This window comes from Zingiber officinale, chromosome 9A (assembly GCF_018446385.1).
Source record: "Zingiber officinale cultivar Zhangliang chromosome 9A, Zo_v1.1, whole genome shotgun sequence".
NCBI classification, from domain to species: Eukaryota; Viridiplantae; Streptophyta; class Magnoliopsida; order Zingiberales; family Zingiberaceae; genus Zingiber; species Zingiber officinale.
Genome location: NC_056002.1, coordinates 32,962,498 through 32,974,729, shown reverse-complemented (window position 1 = coordinate 32,974,729; position 12,232 = coordinate 32,962,498). Strand labels below are relative to the sequence as shown.

Sequence of the window (12,232 nt, the reverse complement as noted above, 5' to 3'; positions counted from 1 at the left end):
AGGATCCAACAAAAAATTAATCTCCTTCTCAACATTGATGATAGTCAAAATGCAGAGAAAACTACACAAAGAAATATAATTAGTGCATATATGCATCCTGCAAGTTCTCAAAATATACAAGTGAGAGTGATATATAATGTTATTCTTACTCACCCAACATTGCATGACACAACAACCAATTGGCCAGTTGAGGTACCAATTAGTCTACTGCTTAAGTAAGAAGAAATTTTATTCAACTGTTCTTGGATTAAATTTTTATTCTGATTTCTTGATGGTACATACTCCACAGGCACTGGATCCACCAATCTGAAATCCTGCAGCAACATCTTTTCCTGAATCTTTCTATATAGATGCCTACAATTGGAAAATATCCCCAAAAAATGATGAAATCTAAATTAATGAAACACATAAATAAAGTCCAATTCAATCGAAAGCTTACCGTATATACACAACTATGCAAGTGTCTGTGATTGGCTTCAAATCACAAAAGGGAATTATGTCATCGCAGTTAACATGGACTGTGCGGTCCATGCCAAATACATCAGGAACTAATTCCAAAATCACATTCTCTATTTCATCAAGACACTGAAAATAACTATATAAGATGTGTAAGGGTCTTGGCATATTAGAGGATTGTAACTTAGACTTCTCTTTTTTGTTGTCAACTTTTTTCTTCCTAGTCTTCTACATATGTAGATGCAACCATATATATTAGATATGTGACATACTTTAAATGTACACAAAATTTAGACAATACTTTATCACATTTACCTCATCCTGCATGCTGATCAAGTGTACAGGACAAGCCACATGGCCACCTACAGCATCCCCAATACTCTGACATGCAGCTGGGATTACAACAGGCAGTGGTACTAATTGATCAATTGCTTTATCAATGGCGATCCTCATGCAATTCACGGGTAATGGAACATCGTCAATAAAGTTGTCAGGTCCATTAACAGAGACAATTGTTACTTGGTTAGTGGTTTTTATCAGGTAGGGTGTGTTGTAGCAGGTTGCTCTGTCAAGGGCTCCGCTGGTCTACTCATGGGTAGTGTGACGCAGTATGCTGCGATCATCAAGGATTTTTCGCTACACGACTTGCAGCTACTGATTCACCGTCGGAGAAGTTGTTATCACAAGTTAATAACTAGGGTTAGGTGACACTGTTGTCCACCAAACCATATACTGTATATCAGCAATCCCACATAGAATTTATCCAATCTGAGGTAAGATTCTATTACCCTTTAGCTCCTCGATGGCGGTTCACAGGCATATAAGGATGGTGGTTCGGCGATGGCGCGCAGGGACAGATCTAGGGCTCAGTATAAAAGGGAGCTTGGGTTTCGGTGCACGCCGAGTGTCCGTGGCCAAGAGAGGGAAGGCGACGGTGAGAGTGAGGAAGCCTCGTGGCTCTCGGGATGGCCGGTGTCAGGGCGACAGCGATCGGCATGAGCAGGAGAGGGAGGAGGGGAGACTACGTCGGGTGATGGAGATGGGAGCTAGGGTAGAGGAAAGACGGTGCTCTGCCGATAATGAGCTCGCAGGCGATCAGGCGGCGTCGTCGATGCTGGGCAGAGACGACACAGGGAGAGAAGGGAGAGGCGGCGGCGACGTTGCTCGGCGCTAGACGGTGATGTCAAGATCGGTCCGCAAGTGGGTGGTTGTTAGCAGAGAGTGGCAAATTTGCAAGCGATTGGAGAAGGAAGGGGAAGGAAGGAGAGGAATTGACGAAAAAGAGGAAAGGGGAGAAGAAATAGGAGGAGTAGGAGGAGAACCGACGTCGACGGTTTGGGGGAGATGGAAACCGTTGGGTTGCTTAGGTCACGGGTGAAAGACGAAGGAAATAAAGAAAAGAAAAGGAAAAGAAAAATCAACCTTTTCCTCATTTAAATGGGGTAGCCTAAACAGACTTTTCCGTGACCCAATATTTATCCCCGTAACCTACACCATATGGTCTCCGAAAAATTCTCAGAAAATTTCTGAAAATTCCTAAAATTTCCCTTATGGTGATTCGCGCATTTTTGGTATTTTACATTCTCCCCCACTAACAAAAATTTGGTCCCCTAATTTCGTTATTTACCATCAGTAAGTACTAGCAAAAGCTAACAAGTATCACTGCTGAACAGAAATATAACTTACATACCTCAAGTAAAAAGGTGGGGGTATCAAGCTCGGATCGTATCCTCAAGCTCCCAGGTAGCCTCCTCGTCTGAATAATGCTGTCATCTGACTTTAACCAGCCGGATAGTCTTGTTCCACAGCTGACTCTCTTTCTGATCCAGAATCCGTACCTAAACCTCCAGGTAGGTAACGTCAGGCTGAATAGGAACTGAGATATCTGTCAGCACATGTGCCGGGTCGGATATATATCTCCTTAGCATAGACACATGGAACACATTGTGAACGCCTGCTAGGGATGGTGGTAGTGCCAGACGATAAGCTACCGCTCCAATTCTCTCCAAGATTTGGAAAGGTCCAATGTATCACGGAGCTAGCTTACCTCTGAGGCCAAATCTCTTCACCCCTTTCGTAAGTGAAACACGCAGAAAAACATGGTCGCTAGTAGAGAACTCCAGGGGTCTCCGTCTTCGATCAGCATAACTCTTCTGGTGGTCCTACGCCTCTGACATTCTCCGTTAAATAGTACGGACCAACTCTACCTCCGACTAAGTTCTATGAGGCCCTAGCAGGTGGGCCTCCCCAACCTCCTCCCAGAGGGTGGGTGCCCGACAAGGCCTACCATACAACGCTTCAAACAGTGCCATCTGGATAGCCGAATGAAAGCTGTTGTTGTAGGCGAACTCTACCAATGGCAAATGATCCTCCCAATTGCCTCCGAAATCCAATACATAAGACCTTAGCAAGTCCTCTAGAGTCTAAATGGCCTACTCTGACTGTCCATCAGTCTGCGGATGGAAAGCTGTACTGAAACGGAGCTGAGTGACCAAGACCTACTGCAGACTCTGCTAGAATTGGGATGTGAACTACAGATCTGCCAATCGATCCAGGGAATCAGTCTTTCGGATCGCTAAGAAATGCGCCGATTTGGTTAATTGATCAATGATTATCCAAATTGCGTCATGGCCTCATCGTCTCCTAAGGAAACCCACCACAAAATCCATGGTAATGTGTTCCCATTTCCACTCAGCACTACAAGAAAAACCCTCATAGACATCGGTGGAACAACAACAGTTTTAAGCAAAAACTGATGTCTTTGAGTATTTTACACCGATTTTTCTAAAAATCGGTGTCTATGAGCGCAGAATTTCGCTCATAGACATCGGTTTTTTAGCCGATGTCTATGAGCGCCTTTTTTTTTGTTAATAGACATCGGTTTTAACAGCGGTTTTTAAAACCCGGTGTTAATGAACCAAAACAAAAAATTTAATTTTTCCACCAGCCAAAATTTACAACACTTCACAAAGTTCCCTCCAAACCTAAACCAATATCGCACCCCTTCTCTCAGCCTAAACCTAAACCTAAACCTCCAAGCCTCATCTACCTCTTCCCCTTCGATCGACGCCCCTTCCTTCTTCCCCTTCGATCGACGCCCCTTCCTCGATCGACGTTCCGTTCTGCCTCCTCGTTCGATCCTCTCTTCCTCCTCCTCCTTCCTCTCTTCGCTCTTCCCGGCTAAGGTAGGGGCCGACGAGATCCGAACAACGAGGACGCCCACGACCACCATGGCACGGTTGGTCGGCAACGTGAGGGAATCCGAAGGAAGAGAGAACAACACCGAGATCCAGGAGCTCGTACACAGAAGGGGCATCGACTTACTTCCTCCTATCCCTCCCCTCCCGCTATCTCCCCTTCTGCGCCAGATCTACCTCTCCGACAATCATGACCTCGCCTTCGTCGGTGCCCTTCCGACGGCTCCCCCTTTGCCGCCACCTGGAGCGGGAGCGGTGGTTCGAGGGGGAGGGGTACGAGGCGATGCACATTCAAGGTAGGCGGTGGAGCTACGACATGGGTGGTCGATCTGATTGTCGGCATGTACATCTGGTCACATTTCCTATTTCCTGTAGTTTGTGGAAAATCAAATGTGAACCCACAGTCTAGGGACTTGGTGCTGCAATTGGTCGAAAGGTTTGTCATGAGGTAATGCTGATACTCTTATCCTTTTGTTTCTATTTATTGCTTTAGTCAAAAGCTACTTTCTGGCTTTATTTCAGGACTCTCTCTGGACCGAAAGCTCGAACTATTCTATTAAATGGCGCTGTTCGGAAGGGGGAACACATAGTACCACCTGCTGTACTTGATCTACTCATGCGGGCGACTTTTCCTGCTTCTATAGCTCGAGTCAAGGTTTGCCTATTTCCATGGAAGATCTCCATATTGCATAAAATTTTACGATGAGTTCCTAATATATCTTTCTGCAGGCAACTGAAAGATTTGAGACGTTTTATCCTACTCTAAAAGAGTTGGCTCTTACTGGTTCTGGTACCAAAACCACAAAGCAAGCATCACAACAGCTTTTGCCTTTTGCCATCCAAGCGATTCAAGAAAGTATAATTGAGATGTTGCATTATTATGTGTCATAGGCTGATGTTTTCATAGTATGACTGTACTTAACATGGAACTTATATACAAATAATTGATAATGAGTATTTTTGTGTATTATTTTGGCTCTTATACTTAGCATTTTTACCTTCTCATATGCTTATTTTTGTGCTTATATTATATTTTGTGAGTAGAATTTATTTTGGACTTAAATGTAAATTTCCTACAATTATGGAATTTAATTTCATGTTTTTATGTGGTTTTGTAGGAAATCTAAAGAGTCATGGATTATGGTCTGATCGGATCAAATTTGACTTGATTTGGAGATCAAATGAGTGAGATCTAGCTGAATCAGTATCAACCGTTGATCCGGATCTGGAACAATCTGAACCTTTGCCTCATTAAGTAGAAGATCCAGCCGCCCATCATCTTTATCATCAAATCTGAACCTTACATCCACTCTTATTGAATGGACGGCCCAGATCATATGAGAGGAAATCCTCTCTTAAGCACTTCACGCAGCGTTACAGTGGGCGCGACTAGGGCATCAACTTCTCCACAGCACCTCCTTCTTCTCCGTTCTTCTCTCCGGCCGGCGGCCTCTCTTCCTCTCTTTCTCGCCGCCGGCCGGCCATCCACAGCCATACTTCTTCTCAGATTCCAGAGGCGAGCGGCAGCAACAACTCGGCAAGGAACGGCGAGCTTTGGCAGCGATTTCCGACCCAATCCACCTCGCCGGAGGGGTTCTCCGGTGTGATCTCCACCGTCCAGCTTCTTCCTGGCAGCTCCACTGCTTGGGGTTCAGGCGGCAGAGCAAGGAGCAGCATGCGGCGGTTCGTTCCAGTTCACAGCAGTCCACATTCATTTCCAGCCATCTTCCAGCGGAGGGGTTCTTCGGTGGAAGATCCGTTCACCATCTTCGTTGTCGCAGCTAGCAGCATTCCAGCAGATTGTGCGCTGTCCACCGGTTTTGGTGGTTCCGAGCCTGGTCTTCGTGTGACGACGAAGATAGTTGTTGGTAATCGGAAGTGGATATGTGAATTGTGGTTGGATTAGTTTAGAGTTTAATTCTGTTAATTTTGTTAATTTTGTTAATTTGCTTGTGTTGAAGTTCTATTGTTGAATGCTTGTATTGAATATGATTGTTCATGTTTGAATTGCACTTACTACGTTTAATTAGCTTAACACATACAAAGTGTTCGATGAATTGCTTCAACCAAGTGTTAGGTTTATTTTGACGCATTTTAGTTCGGTTAATTTTTACTTTGTCTTGTTCTTTCAATTTAGTTAAGTTCTAGCTTTGATTTAATGCAATTAGGCTAGATTAGTTTAGACTTTCATTACATGATTTAGGTTTCATTGCATTCTTAGTTTCGTTAATGCTTTACTTCATGTTATGCCCATTGATAGATTATCTTGTATCGTAGTGTGACAATGCGATGTAGGAAAATCTTCAATGGTTGGTTAGGATAGATATAGTTTCTTTATTTGCATTGTCTTTCATTTACTAGATTAGGTTTCATTTAATGCTTTGTCATTCTGTTCCTTAGTTTATTTGTGTTGATAGTTAATCCATAGCGTAGAGTGACAATGCATTGTGGATTAATTATTCACATTTAGTTAGATTTCATTCCGCATTAGTGTAATTTCTTACTTGTCTTGCTTTTAATTTGTTAGGTTTAGAATCAATAATTCCGAGCTAACAAAGGAAGTGACGGATTTGTTCATCTGGTGTTTGACTCAGAATGCTGAGTGCTATAAACAGTGGGTGAGTTGTTCTTCAAACGTGCTATTTATAGCTTTTATTATTTTGTAAACCTTTCTAACTGCTTTAACTGTTGTATCATGAAGGAAAAACTCTATGTAGAGAATGTTGGTGCGACAATTATTGTTCTTCGGAAACTCTCCACTGAGTGGCGAAATTACTCGGCCAAAATTTCCCCCGACACTCTCAAAGTAACACTTAAGCATTTGAGGGCTAAAGTAAGTATAGCTACTATCAAATATTTCTAATTTTCTTGTCCAAGTTCAGTCATTCGAAGCTCACGGTTTTTGGATTTCCATCCTTGGCATCTATCGTGTGCATGATATGATAAATTTACTTATTTGTTGCACTTGTATCTAGATGTGGTCAGGTTTAGTTGCACAGTGTTTTTCAAAATTTAGTTGCTGATCAGAATCTTTTTCTTCTTATTTTCTCTATCAAAGAATGAAGATGCCCTGTCAAGGAACACAGACCTCAGCCAAGTAGCATCCATCAAAGAAGCTGACAAGTACTACAAGACAATTTTGATGAAGTTAACACGTAATTTTGGCTGCATGAAGGGTAGTGCTTTGGTGCTTGTGCTGGGAATTGGTCTCTTTTTCACTCTTTCACCGAATGCCGAGTTAATTAACTGGGAGAACATCAATTGGGAGAAATTTCAAGTGTTGTTCAGTTCTCTCCAATCCTCTTAGAACAACTTGGAGTTTAACCAATTTTACCAATAAAGGAGATAGGTCAAGAAAGGATATGATGACGCTAAATTCAAAGATAATAATAAGTTTGGTTTTTCACCTCGGCTATATAACTATCTGAAATTGCTCTGGTGTTTGTCGTTGCAGCAAGCTGCTCCTACTGCTATTTGCTTTCCATCCCACCAATGTTACACAAGTATGGTTTTCATCTTGTTTTGTTTGGAAATCGTTATTACATTTCTTATCAGGTACTCGATTGCATGTCAAATTCATCTTCATATTGAAACTTGTGTCTCAGATATTTAAAGCATGTTCAAAGTTTTATGTGCTAATTAAGGAATATATATTCAATGTTAGCATTTTGTTTATATATTGGAATATGTGGAAGTCGTTAGCAATGACCTGGATGTATGAAGACATTCACAAATGCAGAATGCCTTAAAGCACATATCAAAACTTCTCACCTTTATGTTGATTGTGTGATTTGTGGAACAAAACAGCTGAAGAAGAATATTAAACGACATGAACACATGCACGAAGCAAGTGAGGTGATTGAGAGGACAAAATGTAACTTTGAAGGTTGTGAACGCACCTTTTCAAATGTAAGACCTGAATTTTGTGTAGTTATCGATTTTCTGTCTCTCAGGTCGTCAAAGCTTAATTGCTATTTGGAGGCAATCTAGTAGCACTTTTTCAGTTAATAGGATGAGGTTAAAATCATGACCAAATAAAACCATAATATGTTTGCATCCCAATTTGTGTGCCATCAGGAATTTGGTTAGGACATTGTTCGAAGCTTAACCTCTTTGCAAGAGACTAAGACATGCTGAAACTGTTATTGAGGTTGATTTTCCTGTATTAGAAGCAGTTCTTGAACTAGGAGACAATTATTGAATATGAATGGATCAAAGGTAAAGATCATGGAGATGTCTAATTTGAGCCTTTTTAACAAAAGCTTAAAACACCTAGGCAAAGACAATTATCAGATATGAACGGATCATAGGTAATTTGAGCTTTTTTTTAACAGAGGCTTGGAGTGTGTAGGCAGTTAAAATAGATGTTCAAATGGCCTTTTACCACATTCATTATTAATTGCATAAATGCACACTTGTTGATAAGGAAAATTTATTGGAAGATCATCCTTTTTTTCTTCTCATATGCATCACTTAATTTATTTCTGGATAAATAATCAATCTTCTATTTAGTAACTATAAAGTATAGTTTTTGCGCCTTGCAGGTATCAAATCTTAGACAGCACATAAAAGCAGTCCATCAAAATCTTCGTCCATTTGCATGTAGATTTTCTAAATGTGGGAAGAAATTTCCCTACAAGCATGTCAGGGATAACCATGAAAAATCTGGTGTGCACAGTTACATTCAAGTAAGTGTTTAGTCTAAGATTTATCTACTAGACTTGACATGGTGATCTGAAATGTTAGCAAATTCAATTTTGAATTTTGTTTGAATCTGAACAAATATTTAATCTAGGTTTGCATGAATTCTGAGTTGCTTTGAGCTTCTTGTTGCAGGGTGACTTCCTAGAAATCGATGAGTAGTGGCAGTCACGGCCACGAGATGGACGGAAAAGAAAGTGTCCTTCTATCGGATCTTTCTGTAGGAAGAGGATTGTTTCACCTGAGCAAGCATCAACGCTTATGTACAATGTTCTTGGGAACATGATGCAAGCAGAGTTTTACTGGTGGGACGAAATAGAATAGGTGATTGTTTTTGTGCAAGCAGAGTTTCGTTTTCCCTTCTACCCAACTCTTTTCCTTGCTTCTAATTTGAGTTTTGTGCAAGCAGAATTTTGCTTCTAATTTAAGCATTCAAATTAGTCATCTTGATACCTGGTGCTTTTACTACTTTTTCAACTATGATTTTTGGTCTTGGTTTACTAATATATTATTTATGTGTTTTTACAGTTTACAAATCTCAAGTACTCCAGAGTTGAAATTGATGAAGTGCGATTCGAGTGGGCTGAATGCATGCTAGATTACATTTAAAGTGCGGTTCTACCTTGATGTGTTAAAAGAATGTTCTACCTTGATTTTGATATCTATTAGCTAGCTTTTGATGTAAAAAGAATGTTTGGGTATTTTATGGATATTGTTGTAAGAAGATTATTTATATAATTTGTGAATATTTGTGTATTTTATGGATATTATTGAATGAAGAATATTTGTATAATTTGTGAATATTTGTGTATTTTTTTTTTGTTATTGTCGGTTTTTCATTGTTTTGGAAATCAAATTTGTGCTGTTAAGAAATATACATATTACATCGGTTTTCCACCGCTGTAAAATCGGTGTTATTAACTAATATTACATCGGTCATTTACCGCTGCCAAAACTGGTGTTATTAACATACAATATTACATCGGTTTTACATCGTTGATGAAACGGTGTCGTTAAGTGATACTACACCGGTTAATAACCGATTCGAAGACCGGTGTCGTTAAGTGATACTACACCGGTTTTAACCCGATGTCTAAAATGACAGACTTTTAACATCGGCTTCATAGACATCGGTCGAAAATGAAATAGACACCGGTGGAAAACCGATGTCTATGAAGGTTTTTGTTGTAGTGCAGGAATAGGAATCTGCTGAAGTAATCCGGTAGGTCTCTAGTGCTCAACCTTCACCTACTGACAGATAAGATATCTAGCTACGAATTCCGCGATGTCTTTCTTCATGTCATTCCACCAGTAGGAATGTCTCAAATCTTGATACATCCGTGTCCCGCCTGGGTGGATAGAAAATCGGGAGCGATGACCTTCCTGAAGTAACTCCTCCCTAACCGGGTGAGATGGAGGTACGCATAATCGGCCTCAGAAATATATAATACCCGCATCATCTCGGGTGAACTCTATCTGCTGCCCGGAAGCTATATGGTTGCTAATGAACTGAAAATGTTGATCTCCGACATGGGCCTCCCGGATCCTCATCATGATCGACGACTGAGCAACCATAATAACCAAAACACCTCACTCTATCTGTCCCTACTCCTCAAGGCCCAACTCGGAGAAATCCTGAATCAAGTCCGTGACTGAAGCTCGGTGGCAAGCCAAAGTCCCTCTGGACTTCCTGCTGAGTGCATCGGCAACCATATTATCCTTCCTTGGGTGATAGCTAATGGTACAGTTATAATCCTTTAGGAACTTCATCCATCTCCTCTATCGGAGATTAAGTTCCTTCTGGGTGAAAATATATTTGAGACTCTTATAATCCGTGAGAATCTCAAAAGTAATGTCGTACAGATGATGCTATAAAATCTTTAAAGCAAAGATGATGGCGGCTAGATCCAGATCATGTACAGGGTAGTTCTTCTCATGCTCCTTCAACTGACAAGAAGTATAGGAGACTACTCTGTCGTGCTGCATCAGAACATTGCCCAAACCCTGAAGAGATGCTTTAGTGTAATGTACGAATCCATTCTCTCCAGTGGGCAAAACCAAAACCGGAGCCGACACTAATTTCTGCTTCAGCTCCTAGAAGCTGGTCTCGCAAGCCTCAGACCATGTGAACTTCACGCCTTTCCTGGTCAGGCGTGTCAGTGGCATAGCTATGCGGGAGAAACCCTCGACAAAACGTCTGTAATATCCTGCCAGTCCCAAGAAATTATGGATCTCCTATACTGATTTCAGCTGCTCCCAGCTGGTGATAGCCTCGATCTTCTGAGGGTCTACTGAAATACCTCGGCTAGAGACCACGTGACCCAGAAAACCGACTGACGATAGTCATAAGGCACACTTGTAGAACTTCGCATATAGTTGATGTCGTCGAAGAGTCTCCAAGACTGTGCGAAGATGCTGCGCTTGTTCCTCCTTAGAACGCGAATAGACCAATATGTCATCGATGAAAATGATAAAAAACTGATCAAGATACTCCAGGAAGACGCAGTTCATCAAATCCATAAATACCGCTGGAGCATTGGTAAGCCCAAATGACATTACCAAAAACTCATAATGGGCGTATCTGGTACGGAATGTTGTCTTCTGAATATCAGATTCTTTGACTCTCAACTGATGATATTTGAACCATAGATCAATCTTAGAATACACTGATGTACCTCTGAGCTGATCAAATAAATCCTTGATCCGAGTAAGGGGTACTTATTTCTGACAATCACTGCATTCAGCTGTCTATAGTCTATGCACAACCTCAGAGTACCATCCTTTTTCTTGACAAATAATACCGGAGAACCCCATGGAGAAACACTAGGGCATATAAATCCCCTGTCTAAAAGATCCTAGAGTTGAACCTTCAGTTTGTTTAACTCTTTAATGCCATACGATAAGGAGCTTTCGATGTCAACGTGGTTCTCAGAATCAACTCAATAGCAAACTCCACTTGCCTTCTGGGAGGCAACCCTGGTAGCTCTTCTGGAAATACATCTGGATGCTATCGGACTACTGGAACATCAGAGAGTTGAGAACTACTGTCGTCTTCAATAGTAATCAAAGATAACAGAAAACCCTGACAGCCATGTGACAACAGCTTCTGAGCCTGAATCGCTAAAATAGTCGATATGTCGTCATCTCTTATGCCAGTGAAATCCCACGAGGGTTGGTTCGGAGGCCGGAATGTGACCACCCTCATCTGGCAATCAACAGTGGCATGATATGCTGACAACCAATCCATATTAAGAATAATATCAAGCTCGACCATTTCCAGTACTAAAAGATCTACCGTAATTATCATGTTGCCAAAATCTAATGGGAAACCTCTGACCTCCTGAGTGACGTCCAAAGTATCACCAGATGGTAGAGAGACGGTCAGTCGCTGCGGTCTAAAAGTGGGTAATCTACCAATCTCCCTTATAAAGGTATAGGATATAAAAGAATGCGAGCTACCACTATCTATCAGCATATCAGCAGATAAGGCATAAATGAAAATCGTACCACAGAAAATGGATCTGTCGGCCCGCTGCGCATCATCTCTGGTAACCGCATGAACCCGTCTAGTCTCTGCGGAGGTGGAGGTGGTAGCGTTGCCAGCGGTGGTTGCATCTGGGCAGGAGCCGGCCACTAAGGTGGTGCTGGATACGGGGGCCAGAGGTGGAGGTGAGGGCTGCGACTGATACTGTACTGGTGGTTGTGACTGCGTCTGGTACTGAACCAGAGGCTGGGGCTGCAGATACTGGACAAGGGGTCGAGGTTGCAACTAATATGGTGATCTAATGACAGAACTCTGTGGTACTATGAGGGCACTGGGGTGCTCCTATCCATGCATGCCATAAGCAGCAGCTGCTCCAGGGGGAGCTATCCTCGGC

General features: G+C 41.8%; 1 protein-coding gene and 1 pseudogene across 1 annotated transcript; both read left to right on the top strand.

Moving 5' to 3' along the window:
- Nucleotides 1-5,328: 5,328 nt before the first annotated feature.
- On the top strand, nucleotides 5,329-6,975 carry LOC122019134. The gene is made up of 4 exons (XM_042576633.1): nucleotides 5,329-5,549; nucleotides 6,181-6,271; nucleotides 6,355-6,486; nucleotides 6,712-6,975. Exons 1-4 carry the CDS (start codon nucleotides 5,329-5,331, stop codon nucleotides 6,958-6,960), a joined length of 693 nt encoding a protein of 230 aa, XP_042432567.1. The 3' UTR covers nucleotides 6,961-6,975.
- A 392-nt stretch (nucleotides 6,976-7,367) lies between these two features.
- LOC122019133 lies at nucleotides 7,368-8,678 on the top strand (annotated as a pseudogene).
- Nucleotides 8,679-12,232: the final 3,554 nt, after the last annotated feature.

Excerpts from the sequence above, each read along its gene's own strand:
- LOC122019134 (XM_042576633.1), top strand. The coding sequence starts at position 5,329 with ATGCGGCGGTTCGTTCCAGTTCACAGCAGTCCACATTCATTTCCAGCC. Across the intron at positions 5,550-6,180 it reads AAGTGGATATGTGAATTGTG|GTTTAGAATCAATAATTCCG; the intron begins GTTGGATTAGTT and ends TTAATTTGTTAG. Across the intron at positions 6,272-6,354 it reads CTGAGTGCTATAAACAGTGG|GAAAAACTCTATGTAGAGAA; the intron begins GTGAGTTGTTCT and ends TGTATCATGAAG.